The sequence below is a fragment of the Gallinula chloropus genome (assembly GCF_964237585.1).
Source record: "Gallinula chloropus genome assembly, chromosome: 1".
Classification (NCBI taxonomy): Eukaryota; Metazoa; Chordata; class Aves; order Gruiformes; family Rallidae; genus Gallinula; species Gallinula chloropus.
The window spans coordinates 26232993-26253690 of record NC_140085.1 but is presented as its reverse complement, the minus strand read 5'-3'; the positions used below and the strand labels follow the sequence as shown (position 1 = coordinate 26253690).

General features: G+C 39.6%; 1 protein-coding gene across 3 annotated transcripts in view; it reads left to right on the top strand.

Moving 5' to 3' along the window:
• BRAF (B-Raf proto-oncogene, serine/threonine kinase) overlaps positions 1-20698 on the top strand; it is a gene marked incomplete at both ends in the record, with an annotated part of 69590 nt that overhangs the window by 11204 nt on the left and 37688 nt on the right. For all 3 annotated transcript variants that reach the window (XM_084279218.1, XM_084279217.1, XM_084279216.1), the window contains 2 exons: positions 4810-4911; positions 15285-15548. In XM_084279218.1, coding sequence (XP_084135344.1) covers positions 4810-4911; positions 15285-15548 — 366 coding nt within the window. The remainder of the gene's footprint in view (positions 1-4809; positions 4912-15284; positions 15549-20698) is intronic.

Sequence of the window (20698 nt, the reverse complement as noted above, 5' to 3'; positions counted from 1 at the left end):
AAGACATTGGTCCAACTAAGAACTCTCACGCATGACGGCTTTCTGAAGCATTTTCTGACAAAGTGGAGCCCAGCTGAGCAAACCAAGCAAGTGAGTTGATTCTGTAAAGAAGTAGCCTGAAGGGGCTGATTAGAATAACACCAGATTGGTATTGATGATTTTGTCCTCCTTATAAAACAGCTTCCAAATCAAATGCAATTACCTAGGTGGTTCTATCAAAGTGTTCTCCATCATCACCAGCTATGATAGCCCAAATACAGGGCATACTGTGCCAGGACAAATAATGGCTTTTTTTTGGTTTTTATTTTCCTTTACAAAATATATTTGAACTCTTAGGTGTCTTCTATCAAGTGTGAATCATAGAGCTTAGAGTTGGGACTGATACCAGGTGCAATAAGTATGAAAGATGGCTTGCTTTGTGCGTGCTGTCACACACATTGGCAGCCAAAGGATGTGAAAATCACTTTGTGGCTTAGTCTTGTGTTTGTGGAGCCACAGTCATTCCTGAGTAGAACGGATTTAGACTTCTCCTGTATCTGACTCGCCTCTGGCTTGAAATAGGTCATTGTCTTTATTACATTGCAAGGGAGTGCTTATTTGCAAAATTAATGCACAGTTACCCACAATAGGCAGATACAAGTTGATACATCCCAGTATATCTGGAATATTTCCAGTCTTCTGGCTGCCTGTGTCCATGTTGACCTGCGTCAGCTTCCTTGTGTCAGCAGCACTAAAAGGAGAATCTAATCTAATCTCTTGTAATAGAGAATAACCTTAACTTAATGCTACCAGGTAAGACAGAAAAATTGATTTGAGGCTTTTTTGGGGAAACTTATAAGGTTACCCAAGCTCTAAAGCATTCATTGTATTTTTGTGGAACTACAGTGAAACGGTGTGTCTCAAATAAACATGTTTCTTCCTCTGGGAGAGGACTGGACTTACATGTAAACGCTATTAGGTGTGCACTGCAGGCTTACTTCAGAACACCAGATTTCTAGCAAGTGTCTCTTAGGCTGGCATCAGTTTCAGTATTTCTATGTGATAGTTGGCGGCTGTGGTTTTAAGGTAACATACAGATGTGGAGTTCTGTAAGTGTAGTGAAGCACTCAGAAGAGTAACAAAAAATAGGTCTGTTCTTTCTTCATGACCAGCAGGCTTCTGCAGTTTCCCTTTTCTTCTATAGAAAGTGTGCATACAGGGATTGGTGTGATACCTCTAGGGAGGACTGGTATTGGGGTGTAAGCATTTATCTCGGAAAACTTTTATTCATTTGCCTAGGAACATGCTGTTTGGTCCAGAACTGGTACCTAAAAGGATTCTCTGTTTTGTGTTTTTGCTGTCACTGTTTTTAGGTAGTTCTTTGCTGCTGTCCTGGAATGCACATGCTTTAGAGGAATGAAATGCTTACTAAAATCCTGGGCAATTTTTGAAAGTTAGGTTTTATTTGGACAGTTGGAAAAAACCTTGTACATCTGTGAGTGCTACTGAACTCAAAAGATAAATTCTGAAGAACTTAGTGTTTCAGGGTTTTTTTTCCACAGATGATGAGGATATGTCTTGGCTCGAAGTCTGTAAGGCTGGGCTGGTTCACATGGTGCAAACTTAGCTGAGATAACTTAGCTCAACAAGCAAGTTTGAGAGGAGAAAGTTGCTGGCTCCACTGGCTGTGTAAGTGCAACAGATGTGGTGTATTTTTTTGCAAGGCAGTAGCTGTGGATATTGTGGTGTCTAGAAGCATGTAACATTTCCAAGTTATATGAGGCCACCTGCACAAAGCACCAGCTCCAGATTCCAGTTAAGAAAAGGCTTGAGTTCCTATAATTGAGTCGTCATAGTCACAGATTCTGTGAGATGGGATGCAGTGTACATCTACAGGAGTTGATTCTCATGTTCGAGGATGCTCTGGACCACAAAAAACTCTGTATAAGCATATTCATCGATATGGGGAGGAAAAATAAGTAGAAATTGCCATTTATAGGAAAATTGTGAAGCTTGGAAATTTGCCATGGCATATGTGTTCTTGTGCCTGCTTGATTAGGAATAGACTCTGTTAGTCAGCACTAGATTTGTGAAAGTTTTTACACTTGTCAGAAGACTTGATGAATATGGCACGTAAAATTGGTTTTCATTTTTGTGAGCAATAAGTAATGATTTGTTGCAATGGTTGACTTTGATAAATTTCCTTCTGCCTTCAGCATACTTTTAACTGTGGGAATAGCCTTTCTAAGATGATAGAAATCCATATTCAGTTTCCCTGTAAGATTGGCTTGTGGAAAAGCTCTTGGTTTAGTCCACAGATGTACAGAAGGTAGTTTGGGGCACTGTTTTCAGCTCCTATGAGCAACATCGTCTCCCATTGGACTTTTTTCCCATGAAATTTTTGTCATCAGCAGCGAAAATGCCATTAGCTGGAGTTGCAGTAGGTTTCAATTTTTTTTGTTTTCTTTATTAGTCAGGTTTTGTTCTTCTTGTCATGATATTAACTTAGGAGGAAGGTTTCTGCCCTTGTTCAAGGCCATTTGATTCTCTTGCCAACATCTAAATGACATGCTTCCATTGTGCATGTTGCTGTTGCTCAGTTATGTTTGTTTTTCTGTATCTTTACTGCAAGAGAAGAGAGAAGCAAGGTTGTGCTTATGGCACAAAATAGAAAATAACATATTAGCAAGGAAGCTATTAATTATGAATCTTAACCAAAAAAATTTTGTAAACTCATCTGATGGGTTCATTCTGCCTTGCACTGGTGAGGCTACATCTGGGGTGCTGGGTCCATTTATGGGTTCCCCAGTACAAGAGAGACAGCGACATAGTGGAGAGAATCCAGCAAAGGGCCGCAAAGGTGTTTAAGGATTGGTGAAAGAAAGATCAAGCCAGGCTCTTTTCAGCGGTGCCCAGTTAACAGACCAGAGGCAATGGGCACAAACTGAAACACAGGTTCCCTCTAAACCACAGGAAGCACTTTTTTGCTGTAAGGGTAACTGGACACTGGCACAGCCTGCCTGGGAAGGTAGTGGAGTCTCCAACCTTGGAGGTACTCAAAAGCCATCAGACATGGTCCTGGGTGACCTACTTGAGGAGGGAGTTGGACTAAATGATCTCCAGAGATCCTTTCCGCCCTCAACCCTTCTGCAGTTCTGGATTAATTTGTCAGTTAAACATCTTCCCTCTCCACCTCTCCCACCGACAGGTATTGAAGTATAGTAAATTGTTGATAGTGGTTGTGTTGTAGTACATGTAGAGGAAAACCTTTTTGTGGGTAAAATTGCCAGAATGACCAAATAATAATAGAAGTTGTGTTAACAGTTGAAACCTGTGTCAGAAGCTAATTCTGAGGTGATTCCTTAGTTTGCCAAGAATTTTCTGTGCACACGCCCAAGTTACAGGTATATTACCAGTTACACAGTAACTCACATCCTGAACTCTCAAATTCAGCAGGTTCATTGAGGTAGTGTTGACTGGAGCTTGTTTTCACCAGCAGTACAAGTAGCTCTTGCCATCTTGAGAGAAGCTAGCAAAGTGCAGAATCCTTCTCTTCGCTGTTAGTAGGCAGTCCTAGCTTCAATGTGATAAATCGATGGCAAGTTGAGAAGCGAGCTGACTTCCACAGATGCCACAAGGGAATTTACATACAGAATACTTGAATAGCAGATTCTGGTGTCCCTTGTTCTTTGTTTGCTTGTGCCTGAGCAAGCTGGTTTTGCTTGACTGTAGCTTCTTGATGAAATCTTTCTTCAAGTATCCATTCTAAACCTTGTGCTGGAAATGAATTAACTGTTAGTTTACTCTAGGAAATTACTGGCAAGTAACTAATGTCAAGAACTAGAAGGACTAAAGGTGGTATGCAAAATCTGAGTTCTGTATTTTAGTTTGTTGCTTTGTGAACATCTTACGTAGTAAAACTTGTTTTGATCCAACTTGGATTGGATCCTACTTCTAGTGCCTACTTTAGATTATGAAGTCACTTGCATCTTTTTAGTGGTAGGTTGTCATGCTTTGTAAATCCAGACCTGGTCTTAAGACTGTACGTGTTATCTGTTTCACAGATTATAAAAGTTAAACTGAAAAACATAACATTAGCCTTCGAAATCCCTTTGGAAGAAGCCCTGTGTATATTATATTAACTTCTTCCATTCAGGGTCTAATAACTCTGACATAATTTTTTCCTGCTCTTTAGATGTACAGGGTTCATCATACCACTCACCTACAATAGTCTCAAAATTCTTCTAAAACTGATTTAAAGATGTGAAGAATGAGTAACAACCTGAGTTGTTTCTTGTACACGGCCTTAAGTTTTCTCTGTGCACTAGAATTAGATGTCTTTCAGGTCATGTACAAGGGCTGTAAGAAAACTTGCAGGGTAGACAGAGTATGGAGGTCAGAGTGCAAGACTTCCTATTTCCCTGCAAATAGAACATGAGGTCCAGGAGTTGTGAATGTTGTTTGTACAGGCTGCTTAAGGTTTAGTAGAAGAACTCCTTCACTAAACTTTGCAGTACTGTAGAAATCATGTTGCAAAGTCTTGCAAGGAAAATAGTGTGGGTTTGATAAACAGGAAAAATAATTGTTCTTAGAAGTTTTTTATTCAATGGCTCATGAATTTTAAAACTAAATGTAATTTTTCTCTGTTTATCTCAGATGTATGCTGTGTCTTACAGTGGATGAACGTGGTAGCTCTGTTCACTCTTCTAGTGATGACTAAAATACGTTTGTAATGGACTTCTGTTATTAAATGTCAATACAATGTATTTTGGTTTAGGACAGACTCTCTAGGCTCCTTTTGATTAAATAAAGTTTAATTTTCTGTTTTAGGTGTGGAATATCAAACAGATGATTAAATTAACGCAAGAACATATAGAGGCACTGCTAGACAAATTTGGAGGAGAACATAACCCACCATCGATATATTTAGAGGTAAGTTGGCATTCAAATGAATGCTGTCAGATTAATGGTGTGTTTTCTTAATCTTATATGAAGCATCTTATGCTAAAGCTGAGAATACCTGTGGTAAAAAAGAAAATACTCTCCTTGTGTTAGAAACTTGACTTTCACTGGAGATGGAGAGGGGCTGTATGGGACCCTGCTACACATCACTAGGGCAAGATCAGTGATATGATCTAATGGTTATGTTGGTGCAGGTGACATAAAGCATTCTCTTTGGATGCAGGGGGGAAGATTGTGTGTGTGTGTGTGTGTGTGTGTGTGTGTGTGTGTGTGTGTGTGTGTGTAATAGAAGGCGGCATGCTCTGTTGTTAAAAGCAAATATATACCCATACATGTGAAAAGAATGCTGACATTGCCTTTAAAGCAGTTGGCTTCACTTTTTTCTCTTTGAAAAATAATATAGAATCCAGAAAATGGTGTTTGTAGAAGGGAACTTTTTAAATATGTAGAATTGTAGAATAGAGTAGGGTTTTTTTAAGCTATGTTTAATTTGTGCACTAACTACAAATTACAGTTCTCTATTCTTTCATCACAACAGATTCATACAGCTGTGATGACTAGGACCATTAAGAGCATAAAAAAAGGCGTCACGCATAAGTTACATCTATTAGGAGTCAAATGGGTATGGCTTGCTCCAAACCCTGCCCTTTTCTTGGTTGTCTCAAGTATTGAAATAACTGGAGGTCAACCAGACTTCTTTTGCAGTCCTTTAAAGTGTAATTGCAGCCTAAAGGCACTGGGTAATTAAAAGTAAAGATCTCATTATTTGAGGTACTTCTAGCTTTTATCTTAATATGTCAGAGCAGGGCACTGGCTTGATTATACAAATGTTGACATAATGTCCTTAACAATTAAGGTCAAATGAGGTCCTCTATAGTTGCTTTACTTATTGCTAATGTGAAATGGGAGTATTGAAGGAGTGCTAATCACTATTTTAACCACTCAGTGGTATATAAACACACCTTTGTTTTCACATAAGCCATGTCTGAATTTAATATTGCCATATGTGTGTTCATTTCATTAGATTGTATATTAAATTGCAATAATAATGAGCATAATCTGTACTAAATCCGGATTTCAGGTAGTGAAATTATTTCATTACACCTGTGTGTCACTTGCTTGTGTCTCAAATAAAACTGAGATCCCTACACTGGAAGCTTTTTGATTATTCACTAGCTCGTTGATAGTGAGGAGGGCATTTGCCCTTGTGAATATGGACTAGGAGATTATTACGGCAGTGTGAAGAGTATGGTAAGTCTGAAATAGTCAGTGTCTGCAAACAAACTTCAAGTAGATTTGCAAGTTGTGTGGTTCTGCATGCTGCTGGGATGAATCTGCAACTCTGGCTCATCAGCATGACAGAGAAGCCCTGCAAGGCAGAGCAGGGCTTTGCACTGCTGCAGTGAGTTCTGCTGGATCTTGAAGCATCACTTGTGACAAGTGGTGCTGGTACTGACACGGGAGCAGTAAAGCCATTGGGAGGAAGGTGGAAGTGGTTGGGTTTCTGTTTTTTTAGTTGAGTTATCCCGTGAGACAGTGGATCCTGTGGAAGGTGCCTGCTGTCATTGAAATAAAAAGCCTTGCTTTTCCCAGCTCTTTGCTCTGTGGTTCCTCTGCTTCCTTTCTTTGGGTATCTGCAGTACCAGTAGTGGCTGAGCCACTTCCAGTCACTAACATGGGAAGAAAATATTTTCGTTTTGTTGGATTAGTTTGCCATCCAGTTAGTAGTTTGAACTTGGTCATGATGATGAGTTCCAATGAGCCCCAAAGCTGTGGTTAAGGTTAGGGAAAGGGAAGAGTTCTCAGCTCTGAGCCAAGAACCTAGAAAATGGGGTGAGGGAGGAGAATAACTTTGTTCTCAAATGGTTTTAAGCTTAAGTTATGTCATCTTCAGATGGATGGATTGAATAGGATTAAATGCTCCAGACCTGTAATTTGTTTAGTGTGTAGAATTCCGGGGGTAGAACTAAAGTGTGAGGGAAAGAAAAAGAAGAAATACATTACAGAGTACCTGATAAGAGTCAGAAGGAAGATTGCTGCCTACCCTTGACTGTTCATCTCAACCCAGCAGCAGATGTCTGGTGCATCCTTTCTGTGCATTTCCCACATTTTTCACTGCTTTTGCCTTGAAAGGACAAAGCTCTGTGTAAGAAGCTCTGAATGTAGTATGGTAATGTGTGGAAGAACTTCTAGGTTTGCTTGTAGGAAATGCAGAAAAAAACAATCCTTTTGATACGAATAAAAAGAACAGGCGTGTGTTGAATACATGTGGGTAGCTCAAGTGGTTCAATGGGTAACTCATCTGTCTGACACCCACTAGAAATGCCAAACTCCTGATGTACAGAGCTGCTCTGCCACACTGGGCCTGTTGCTCAGTTCTGCACCTGGCCACTATCACCAACTTGGGCGCATGAGCCCTCTTTCTGCTCAAGAGCTTGTGCCTAGGATGTGTCTAGGTCTTGACGCTCTGTTTTGTGTCCTGCTCCAAAGTGGTTGAACAAGAATGGAATGGAACTTAGGCTCTGTCCATCCTCTTCTGACTTCTGTGTTTGGCTTTTTTTTGCTGAAGTCTCATTTCTGACTGTTAAATCCAATGTTGCTCTGCTTTTACCCAGAATCTGTGTAAGTTTGCTAGTCTTGTTACCTGGACTGCATCACCCTTCCCTCTGCTTCCTTCCACTGCTCTGATCTCTTGGCATCTTACATAAAATCTTACATCCTAAGGACTTCTGTAGATTGTGCCTGTTGATCATCTTTCTCGAGTGCTATTAGCAGGCATGTTGTCTGCTTCTTTTAGCAAAAGTTGGAATTAGCTGAAGCTAATTGCTAGTATCTGCAAATGAACAGTCTTGCTTTCACCTGTATTGGCTTTCACTGTTGTCAACATCTCGTTTGTTATTGTAATGCTTTCTGTAAAACCCTGGCTTTTTGTATACTTAGGAGAAGTTTGACAGCTATCCATCCATCTTCTGGTGTGTAGAGTTTCGGTACAATAAGATTTGTTTGGTTCTTTTGTATTCCATTCTGGCTTTATATTCCTTGTTTCATACCCACCCTGTATGCTGGCTTCTGGCCTGTGTTAGAGCTGCCCCTGTGGACTTGTCAGGTGAAGTTGTGGTTCAACCTGGCGACAAAACTGCATTTAATTAAAAGTGGAAAGGAAAGGTTTGGGGGAGAGAAACAAGCATCTAAAAGCTGAAGAATTGAACAAGAAAATGAATTGTGAAAATTGAACATTCAAAAGATGTAGTAGTTATTTGTACATTGAATATAAAACATACACCTCATAAATAAAAAGGTTTTTATGCTTTGTAGGTGTTCAAGAAAATAGAAGCTAACAAGCTTCTGTTTCTGTATTCATCTGAGAGTAAGAAGACAAAACGTTTTTCTTGTAGCAGACTTCTTTTTTTTTAAGTTCTGGTGGAATTCAATGCGTTTTACATCAAAAGAACTTTAAAACTGACAGCTCTTGTCACAGCCATCATTTCAGGATTCATCATTGACTTTGAAAGAGGGATGGATTTCTTGAAATATCAGAAGTGATTGACCGTGCTATGTTGAATTCACCATATATGTAATTATTCCTTCAAGGGAGGATTCAGAGGTATGTTCCCACCTTGATCCGTCACTCCTCAGTGATGGCCTTAAAAAGGTGACTGTAGAGCACAGGGACTGGTGCCAGCAAAGCCTGGGTGGCTCTTTCGGTTGCAGTTGTCTAGGAGCTGGGAGGGCAGCAGGTAGCTTTGCTCTGTCCCCTACAGGCAGGAGAGTAGGGGCTGAGGAAAGAGACCAAAGCTGCAGAGAACCCTCCGAGTGTGTGTGTGTGAGGTACAGGGGAAGGGATCAGAATGTACAGAAGAAACAAAAGAACATTTGTCTTAAACCACACATTTCTTTTAATTTCTGTAACTTGTAATAGCTTCAGGAATCTTATCCATGTTCTTTGATATGATTACAAGAAAAACTTCTGTTTGTTCTGTCTGGAAGAAATAGAATAAATTAGTAAATAATGGCTCTGTTATAATATACAAATATATTGTAGCTAAAATTCTTTTCTTAGGTAATCCTCCCGAACTTCTCCCATCCCCTGTCTGTGAGCATGCATCTTATATCTACCAGATGCCTGGAAATTACTGTCAAATATTTGCAGTGAATGCTTGGTTCAGTAGATGCAGAAATATCACTAATAACATTTTTCTTTTCTTCTGGAAAACAAGCTGCAGGCTCTCCTTGGAAGGTTTTACCAGCCTTTTTGGAAGTGTTCTGTATCACAGCAGCTGAAAACATCAACGATTTTTGTCTTCCCACATAATTTCTTAGTGCATTATATCTGTCCTTGAAGTGCTGTTTCCCAAAATACACAATTTGTGATTCACTGTGGAAAAACCCTTTCCTTAAAGTTTGTCTAAGCATTGTAAATATTGGAAATCTTTATTGCAAAGAAGTCTAGTGTTATGATACTGGGGAAAGCTGGGCTTCACTTAGCAAAAGTGGTTAAAATATGCAGTTGCATATTCTTCTATAATAGCTGTCAAAATTAATTGGTTTTGGCCTCTACTAACAAAGCACTGTTGAAAAGTATAACCTAAGTTAGGGAAAGGAGATCTGATCATTTCAACTTAGCTTTGGCCACAGTATTTACAAATGGAAATGAGTTGTACGTATCCAGACTGGCCAAGAGCAGTCAGCTCCAACTTAGAAAGATGGTGCTGAACTGGCATCATCAGATTTGTGAGCCTTCCCAGATTCCTAAGGACTGTTCAGGGAGGTCTTGCCTATTTAAACTTCCAGAATGCATTGTCTGTCCTTCTTGTCTCATAGTTACGTGTACGGTATCATCTATCCACACTTCATCTGTGAGAACTTAATAGGACAGTATTAGCCCATTTGCACGTAAACAGTTCTGCCTGTGGTGTAAAGCTGCATCCTGAACCTGTAGGTTACTTCAGTTAATGGTATAGGAGTAGGCTGCCTGCTTTTTCTTTTTTCTGTTGTATTTTTTTTTCAGACTCCACACAAAATAAAACAGCATACAGATGCATAGAAAGAATGATAGTGGTATCCAAATAAATTTTAAAACTCGGCTTTCTAATATTGTCTTGAAGGAATCTTCCTCTTTCCTACTCCTACTCTTGGAAGCAATTTGAAATGAGAAGCGTGAGGGTAGAGGTATGTTTGTCCCCAACTACTGTGATTTTTAATCCTCCCCCCCTCTCTTTTTCTGAACTATTAAATGTATTTTATTCAGAGGCCTTGCTGTTGCTGTTATTGAGAGTTTGGTTGTTGAATTTGAGGAGAGTATTTAATTCTTTATTCTTGTGTATCTGAAGAATCCACACAGGAGGTCAAATTAATTAATTAAAGAAGATTACCTCTTTGCTGATCTAAAGTATGCTTATTGCAACAGCAGGCAAATGCAGTCTAAAATGGATCTTAAAGCTGAATCTCAGGTTGTTTCAGAGCGTGTTTGGGATTCCAGGAAAATGGGAACACTGGGTCTAGGCACTGGGAATCACGATGATTCTCTGGGGAAATTCAGATTAATTTTTACCAGGCTCCTAACAGATGCTGATCAAATATGTTGGACCAAAACTGGAGTGTCTAAAGTTAGACTAAGTACAGATTTAGGAGTCTTACTAAATGAAGAAATCCTGACGTATGTTACTGTCTATCTTCAGCTCCCGTCTAACTTAGTGGGATTTGCATTTGATCAACAGCCTAAAAGGTCAGTTGTCTTTTAAATAGAAACACGATCTCAGTTTCAAAGACAAGGAAACCATAGTTTAGGCTTTTAAGAGTCTTGCAATGTGTGGATAAGATCTAAAATTCAGAGAGGAAGGGAGAGGGCATGGTAAAACCAGTTGGTCTGCTTGAGTTTAGACCAAGTTTCTAACCAGCTGTGGTAGGATGCTGGGAGAAGGAGAAACCATCTTTTCCTGGTTGGTTTTGTCCCAGATTATTATTTTTTTTAAATATTTAATTTGTTATTTTTGTTTCCTTGGATGTTATTACTAGAATGTATAGCCTGGGTATGGCCCAAGAAAGGAAATTTCAAATATAAATTATGTGTAATACAAAAATATATGTATTTTTGAGTAAAATCCTGTCATCATCTTGTCAACAGAACTCTGTTGGTGCATCTGTCTAACACCAGGCAGATTTTGTTGACTTCTGAGGTCAGTTTTTATTTTCTTGATAGGTTGCAACTTTAACTGTGCTGTTCCTGAGTGAGCAGCAGTTGTATTATGGCATGTATACACATTGTACGTAAACATGCTGACTTTAGATGGACTAGGCAGTTTACCAGGCCTTTACACATTTTTCTTAGTTGAAGCCTTAAGAGTATTCTCACGTGTGTGAGACTGCATTATGGGATATGCATAGGTACTGATCACAGAAGGGCAGGGGTTAGAAGGGACCTCTGGAGTCCGACCCCCCTGCCAAAGCAGGATCACCTACAGCAGGTTGCATGGGATTGTGTCCAGGTGGGTTTTGAATGTCTCCAAAGATTCAGACTCCACAGCCTCACTGGGCAGCCTGTCCCACTGCTCTGTTACCCGTGCAGGGAAGAAGTTTTTCCTTATACTGAGACAGAATTTCCTGTGTTCCAGTTTGTGCCCATTGCCCCTTGTCCTGTCACTGGGCACCACTGATACGCAGTATAATTAAAATTAATTTTTTTCTGGTTTAGATAGGCATAGAATTACATGTAGATTGACAAGATGTGCCAATTAGAATCTAATAGCTCTTAAAATACATATTTTCCTTTAACTTTGTGAAATACTGTAAGTTCACACTAAATTAGGAGCCCTGTAGCAATAGAACAGACAAATTTGTTGAGGATAACGTATGTTATTTTTGGCAAGTAACAAACGAGCTGGGGGAGCTGAAGAACAGAAGCCTCATGAGAAGAAGCAGCACAACAACAAAGGCAAATGCAACATCTTGCACCAGCGACAAGGTGGCTGCCCATCAGCGCAGGCAGGTGGCAGGAAAAGTACTGGGGAGTGCTGGTGAGCAACAGGCTGAGCTGTGGAGTTGCTCACCCTTACAGGAAGAGCAGGAAACCACAGGCTGGGCTGCATTAGCAGGTCCCTCTGTGCTAACTACACACCTGTCTTCTCAGAACTTGTGTGACTGCGTTGGCCTGGGCTGGTGTGTAGCATGGAGAAGGCTGAGGAGTGATGTGGAAGTTCTTGCAACCTAAAGAGAGGGTCAGTCTCTTTTCAGACGTGCACAGCAAAAGGGGAAGAGGCGATGCCACAAATGGCAAGTGAATTTCATAAGAGAAAAGTTCTTCACCATGAGAGTGGTTTGTGAGCCCTGGAATCGGTTGCCCAGAAGCTGTGGAGTCTCCATCCTTCAGAACTTTCAAAACTTTCTTTTGCAAGGCCCTGAGTAACCTGATTGAACATAAAAATTAGCTCTGTATTAAACCAGTGTGGACTGGATGACTTCCAGTCAGCTTTTGTTGTTTTTCTTTTTTCTCCTGTGATTGTATATCAAAGTGGAAGCAAGATTTAAGTGAGGGGGGTTTGTATAGCATTAGTCCTTAGTGGGAATATGTAAACTGGATGGACTTCTTTCTAGATTTCATAAAACTTTCTGAAATGCCTTTAAAATAATGAATTGCTTGAATATTCAGCTTAATCTTCTTCACTCTGTAGATACTGTACTAACTTAATTTAAAATTTTGCTTTTGAAAAACGGTGTTAAAAATAAACCTTATAGATGACCCAGAAAGCCTTGATTAACTTGCATCAACAACTGTGCAAACCTTCTAGTTTGCTAATATGGCCATGCTGCTGCAGGACAGCTCTGGGGCATAATCTTCATTTTGGGCAGAAATACTTGCCATAGGTCAGCTTTGCTGTTGTAACACCCTTTCAATTTACCTCCATGGGATAATTCTAGGTCTTGACTTGTTGCTGTTGGCTGTGCTAGTCATCAGCTGAAAACAGTGTCTCACTAAAGTGCTTAATCTTTGTGACAATGGGATTTTAGTGGAAAATTTCTGTTTCTGCTGCATGTACTGTTCCTTTTGTATTAAAAGGATTTATTTATTTTTTTAAAAGAGAAAAATGTATTTAAAGTCTACTGGTGCATCTCTTACTTCCATTATGTTTTATTAAGGGATCTTCTGCTGTGACATGGCTAATAGTGTAATACTTACATGCTTTTGTATCCATACAAAATAGAGGTTTTCATGCAGAATTTAGTGTTATAGAACCCAAAGCCTAAAACAGCCCCAAGCTTTCCGTGCTCGTTGTTTATTCTCATAAGATAAATCATTTGACTTTGAGTTTGCATTAGTGACAGATTAAGCTGCCAGTGTAAACATTGTAGGATTGAGTATTTTGAAAGATGTGTGTAATTTTGTGAAGGAACAAGTATCCGGAAGTAATGTAATGTTGCATGTGTTCAAATAATATTTTGCAATGTTCATGAGAAAAGGAAGTTAGTATTTAGAAAAGTATTGGTGAAATGGTAACAGTTTATGGTTCTTAACTTTTGTTTACTGAAAATAATTCTTGACGCATGGAGCTTTTACTGGAATTTACATGAAAAGTTGATCCTGGAAGTAGGGGAGACACACTTGTGTTGCTGTACAGTCAAAAAATGTTCTTATTTATAATTGTGTAACCTTTGAATTTACTTTTGACAGTAGAATTGGGCTAGAGTAAAAATGTTTTAAGGCTATGAGTTTGAGATCTATTCATGAAATGCTAAACATCCCCAGTTTGTAAAAGAAATAGAGAGTAGTCCTCAGTTTCCTGCTACTCAGCATCCATTTGTTAAAAATGGCACCCATAAAATCTAGAATTCTGAAATTGTTGTGTTCAGTAACATTCTTTAAAATGCTTTTTCTTTCTTCATCCTCACTGTCAAGTTATTGCTGTCTTTGTTAACGCTGTGGGAATGGTCACATGAATTTTGAAAACACAAACCTGTCTTGGGGTATGCTGAAGCTTCATAGAAAGGGAAGGGTCAGCCACTGTTTAAATGCCGAAACCGGGTTTGGTCAATTTGAACATACAACCCAGAGAAATAAATTAATAGTAAAATATAATGTTTATTATTACTGCTGATTATTTTTTCTCTTAACTTCCACACAGCCCCCCTCCCCAATGTAGACCCTACAGGCTTTTTTGGTCAGTTCAATTCTCCTATAGCAACATGTTATGAACAGAAAATTTGATGAAAGCAAAAATAATGACAAAATCTTTCCCAAACATAAATATCCTTTGTGGCATTGAAAACTTAGGCAGCTTGGCATCAATCTTGGTCTTGCTGGAGAACTAAGTAAAAAATTCTGTTCCCCTACTGCTTAGATGTTCAGTTTGTTCCATCTTCGTTGCTTGGCATCTGTAAAGATTTAACACGTCCTTGGTTACCACTGATGTGCTTACGTAGCATGAAACATACCTTCCCTAACTGACTCAGATACTTGAAGATACTCTGTACTAATTTACATGCTGAAGAAATAATTCTGATACTTGGCTACAGATCAAACATTTCTTGTTACAAAGTTAATAGAAACAAATTTTAAACAAAAATATATACTGATTACATATTTGTATTATAGAGTTTGGCACTAATCTTTAACTTGGGTACACATATTAAAACTTAATGGGCAGATTTAATCTCTGATTTTTTTTTGTCAATGCAGAATCAGGTTTTGCCTAAACTTAGTGGAAAATACAAATTAGGCTCATACAGGTGTTAAATTCTTTCAAAGGATCACTTTTACGTGTTTATGGATGACACTAACAGAGTAAACTTAGTTGTGTTTGAACTGAGATAAAGTTGGGTTTTTTTGTACTATCTGGTACGAAAGGATAGTGCCAGAGGTGAAGGATGGTGAACAATGAGCTAGGTGAGCTGTCAGATGGAAATGGTAAAAAGCAGATTTCAGCTTTCTCTAAATTATTGCATTAGATGTATTTAGCTGTCATTCCAACAGAATGATAAATTTAGCTGTGGCACAGTAATTTGGCATTGCAGCTGACAACATTTGTTAAAGATTGATGTAGTCTTTAAAGTAGCTTTGAATTAGACTGTTTAGTGCAGGTGCTTTGAAACTGTGATTTATGATTTCTTTTATTCACTTATCCATTTAATCTCTTAAAAATTAGTTGTTGGTTCAGGAGGTTTATCGTAATAAGTTGAAAGCCATTTCTTCTGTGTGTCCTACTGAAAAACGCAACCAGACCATTTTGTTCATATTCCTGGGAAGTTTGAATAAGTTCAGAATGTGTTTTGCTTTGTGTTTGTTCTGAGCTTAGACTTCTGGTTTTGTCTGAGGCTACTACATCATTACAACACCTGCTCTTCCTTCACAGGCCTATGAAGAGTACACCAGCAAACTAGATGCTCTACAGCAGAGAGAACAGCAGTTACTGGAATCCATGGGGAATGGAACGGATTTCTCTGTCTCCAGTTCAGCTTCAACGGACACAGTTGCATCATCTTCCTCCTCTAGCCTCTCTGTAGCACCTTCATCCCTTTCAGTTTATCAAAACCCTGCTGATATGTCACGGAATAACCCGAAGTCTCCACAGAAGCCTATTGTTAGAGTCTTCCTGCCCAACAAGCAAAGGACTGTGGTGAGTCAGTTTCTATTCACATACTTGTAACCTCAATATTTCCTGTATCTCTCTCCCTCTGTATGTGAGAGTTAATTTAGGAGCTGAAAAAAAATACCTATGTCAAGGTCAGCAAGGTGACACGATCACTGTTAGTTCTCTGCTGCACTCAGTTGTTTTGATATGTTCAATGTTTTCTACAGGATGAATGCAAAGATGGCCATATTAGGGCAATAATAAAGAATACAAAACTTTCATGAGGTTTAGAACACAGAACATACCTCGAGAAATATTTCCTCAAGTCAGCTTTTTTGTATAAATAATAATCTACCATTTTACAATGGTTAGGTGGGAGCAGGAAGCTCTGGTTTTTGTGTTATACAAAATTATTGATGAGTTTAACAGGGCAAGATTAGGGGAAGGAAGGGTTCTCCATGTCATCAAAAGTTACTAGCAGCAGTGGATGCTTTAGAGCAAGTAGCAGCCCCCAGTAGCCAAGGAGAGCTGCACAGAATCACTTGGGGTTTTGTTTGGGTTTGTTTCTTTTTCCTGCCCACTCACTGTGGTGTTTCATTTTCAGAGCCTGATGCTATCAGGCCGTGTGTGGAGAACTGGCTAGGGGAGGAGGAAGAAGTGTTGCCTGCAAACTGCTCAAAAACTAGTGTTTATCAGTTTTGGCAATGTTATGGTGACTCCTGGAGTCATGGAAGAAGAGATGAAATTTTGCTGGCTGTTCCATTGGCTGTTACTGGTGGAATTTTTTATATCGGTTAAGAGCTGCCAAGTGAAGAGTCTTGATATGTGCTTCAGAATAATACACTGCCAGCTGTGATACATGAAATTACTGACAAGCCATAGTCTAGGCTCTGTTTTGCAAGGCAGTGCTGCATACTCATCACTTAGGAAGGGAGCTGTGGGAATGAAAGGGATAGCACAGCCAGTGTCCATGTGAAACCAGTGCTTTGTGAAGCTGTCCGTCAGGTATTGGCTGTCACTGGACTGTGGCTGTCTGTGGAAACTGAGTTGCTGGCAAAGAGAAGAAAACACAAACTGAGTAGTGTTGGGCACTGGTGTCTTCTCCCTTCCCCTGCCACTTGTCTTTCATCCCTCCCTATCCCAGCCCCACCAAACAAAGGAGATGATAAAACTTACAGTGCGAACAACAGATTAGAGGGACCCGATATCTTTTAAATACTGCTTAATTGTTAAAGATATCACTGAAGATGGAAAGCAGCATTTGGGTTTTGACCTAGAGAATGGGGGTTTAATGTAAACTATGACCACTTGTGATGTTGTCTGCCAGTGAGGTAAGGCTAGGCACGTAGTACTACTCATGTTGTAAAGTTTGGGGAGAAGGTACTAGAAGTTGGAGAGACTCTGGTTTCTTTGTGTGTTCTGTCCCACCCTGTGTGGCTCTTGTAGCCACAGCCCCTGTGATGGGACTGTCCCACAAGCTGGTTTTGTTTCTTTCCTGCAACAGGTCACAGTATATTACTTTCTGCAATTGTCATGTGCATTTTCTTTTCTGTCTTTTCCATGTGTTATCTTGTGCTATTCCCTAAGCTATGTAGAATATTTCTACTCTTACACTTCTCATTTGCAGTATTCCTCTTGAGCTTCTTTCCCTCACTTTTTTTTCATCTCCTCTTCAGTCCTTTTATCTGAGGTGTGGTAAGGCTTTTCTCAAGTGTGAGCTCTGGTTTGTTTTTGAAGGAATACTATAATACAAAGAATAGTTTAGAATTACAATATATACATCAGGGTTGTAGGCCAGAATGATTATTTTATTTATTTTATGTTTAAATGTGTGCATTTCACAGTTTAGGTTCTTTCTGAATCTGCAAATCTGATTGGAAGTTAGGAAAAAGAAGCAACTGAATTTGTGTGAAACAGGTGATAATTTGGGGCCAGTACAGAGCTGTGTTGCCTCCTCTAAGATGTGGGTTTGTTCATCTTGCTGGTCCATTCTAATCAAACTAAACCAGATTATCTTTAACCGATGCATCTGTAAGTTCTTAACTAACAGGAGCAGATCAGCATGTTATGCTCACAAGCATGTGTGAAACTGCTTTCTCAAGCTAGTGTTTCTTCTCACTTTAATCTGTAGGAATGTTGTGATTCTGTGGTACCAATCGTGCTCATTAGGAGCATGCAGATTTAACCAGAGAGATTTAAGTTCAGGAGTGCCAGCTTGTCTGTTGCCATCTCTTGACTAAGAGTTAACTTTCTAGCTAGAGGATGTGCTGTGATTTGATGAGGGAATCGTAGCACATAGCAGTAGTACTCAGTGACTTGCAGCAGGGCGATGGGGGAAATTTTTCCAGCACTGAATCTAGATGCTCTTTCCTGGCTATGGGAGGCAAATGTGGTTGAAGTTGGGTGCAGTCAGGGAGACCAGTCTAGCCATGCAGCTTGTTTCTAGTTTCATGACTATCTGTAGGTTTGTGCTCTTGTAATAATCAAACAAACAGAAAGTGGTACAGACAAAAGAGTAAGATACAGGCTAGTGGTGGAGGGAAGATGCAAATTCCTTTAGTCTCAAATCTGGTGGAAGGAAGGAACAGACAGATGCCACACATGCAGGGAGGCTTGAGCTACACATATGGGATTGCTGGCTGGAAGCTCAAGTTGACAGGATTCAGCTTCATATGCTGTATAACAAGGTGGAGGTCAGCTCCAGTTCTGCTAGAAGACATTGTTTGAGTTGAAATTTTTATTCTAAATAAGTATCTGGTCAGCAGATACTGCAAATTAATGGTTCAGTTTTGGCTTAGGGAGAGACCTGACTTTTTTACTTTGTTTTTACTCACTGCTTGGATCTAGCTGCATTACTAAGTTGAACTTTTTTTTTTTTAATAGGCCTAGTAAATTATCTCTGTTTAAGAGCTGGGAAATGATGCTTATAGGAAATCTGAGTGTTGGGGTTATCGGCCTTGGAGCTGAAGTTCATTTCTCTGGAACTTGAAATAGTGCTCATGTTGTTATGAAGGTCAGGAATTTCTTGTACTGCAACTCTTAATGTAGTTACTCTGCTTTCAGTATTTATTAATCCTCCATGTATTCTGTTGAAAACTAAGGCAATTCCAGAAGGAATTGCAGCTTACAGTGCAGTTTTAACTGCCATTAGTCAGGTAGGCTACTAGCCTAAAAACCACCCAGTAGTTTTCAGTGAACACTTGAGATGACTTGTTGTAGTAGAGTTCCTTCATTTTCTCAGTCGGTATGGTGGTGTTGCACACATCTCAGCCTTGCTTCATAACATCTAGCCTTAAGAACAGACATGTTGTCTCACTTGTGCCCATTAACTGAGCTATTTGCTTATGATGATAGTTAGGGTTTCAAGTATAGGGTAGCTTCAGGTGTGATGGGTTGAAGTAGGAAGGAAATTCCTTGTGAAAATGTGTGGTATTGTACTCCTTCTGAAAATACGTGGCCACATTAGGGCCTTGCTCCCTCCCAAGTCTCAGTTCCATGTAGCTGTTAAAAATAAGGATAAAATGGGTCCTACAATCAAGCATGTAGCTGGGAGAAGAGAGATGCTGTTAAAAGTTGCAGTGTTTAAACCAGCTTCTCCCTCCCCCAAAGTAACTGCTTAACTGCTTTTAATTAATATCTACTTCTGAAAGAAATCTTTTCTAATATCTTGAGTATTTTCAGTCTCTACCTCCAACACAGACCCATTTCTGGAAGGGAGAAAACATCACATCCTAGTGAGTCGTTTATTTTCATCTGGGAATGCAAGAAGAGTCTTAAACTGACTTAATTTAAAGTGACTGGAATTAAGGTGATAATGGAGAACTAACCTCCTCCTTTGATCAAACTCCTGAGTTATCCATGCTTTTTATTAGTATTATTTGTGTGCAGGATCAGGCAAATGTATCTGAGTTGGGTCCATTTAGAATTACAACATGTGGAAAATGATGAAACACAAAGAAATGAGACCATGTTGGTCAGTGTAAGTGATTTTGGTGCACAGATAGCATAGTTGATGTCAAGTTTCTTTGAATGTGTCATGATAAAGCAGAGTTTTGGACAACGTTTTGTCCTAATGTAGGAAAAGGTATGAAGGTGCTTCCTTGAAAGCCTAGTCAGGATGTGGTAGTTGAAGTCAGCATCTTAATTCATCTGGTGACACAGCAGGGTTAGAATGTAATGTCCTTTGAAAGCAAAATCAAGTAGCTAGTTTGGGTAGTTGGAGGGGAATCGATGGATAAGTATTGTCAGAAATTGAAGATTGTTTTCCTCTGTAGTCAGCGTAGGAAAGGATGAGGTGTCCTCCTCTGAACAACCTCCTAGAAAAAAAACAGTAGACTGCTTGCTGTTCTCTGGTGGGGGCAAAAATATTTATACCCTGTAATGCAGAGAGATAAATGTCTGCAATACGTATCTTCCTCTTTCCTCAGTGGCATCGTTCAACTGGCAAGTTAAATATCCTTTGGAGAAACATTCTGTGTTGATGTGACCAGGATAAATCTGTTCTGTTTTCTAGGCCAGAGAGGATTGTAATAAAAGTGCAAGATGGTAAAAGCCTACCTGAGGTCATCAGTAGTTTTGCAGAAAAAAAATGAGGCTTATCCAAACTGTGGGTGGGAGAATTTAGGGATAAAGCTTGTTTGGGTTGGATATCTAAATGGCCATGGAGTGTTTAATAACAAAAGTGCTAATTAAGGAAGAGCTTTTGGATGGGGGGCGGGGGGATAAGAACTCTGACCTTGAGCTGGCTGCTAGAAGTCTGAGAGGTTATGTTTTGGTGGAAGGGAGCTGGGAAGTGGATGATAGTGTGTTGGCATAAAAGCATAGGTTATTTATCCGTGAGGTTTCTGAGAGAATGCAAGGAGCCTGAAGAGAACACAGGCTTGGGGGATCCTTACATAAGTACGGTGTGGATTAGGAAATTTTTTTCCCAAATGATACGATCCTGTGAAGGTGCAAAGCCGAGGGAGAAGAAACAGAAGACAACACTCATACAAATGAATGAAAGGAGACCCAGAGCTGGCTCTTGGGGAGGGGTAGTAATTCAAGGAGAGTGAGGATTCACATCTGATCCAGAGGCATGGGAAGAAGTCATGGAAGATAACTTCAGTTTTATGTAAGAGGCATAATGCATTGAGAAAGTTTAAAAATGAACTGAAGAGGAACAACTCAAGGCAATGAGTATAAACTTTCTGTGA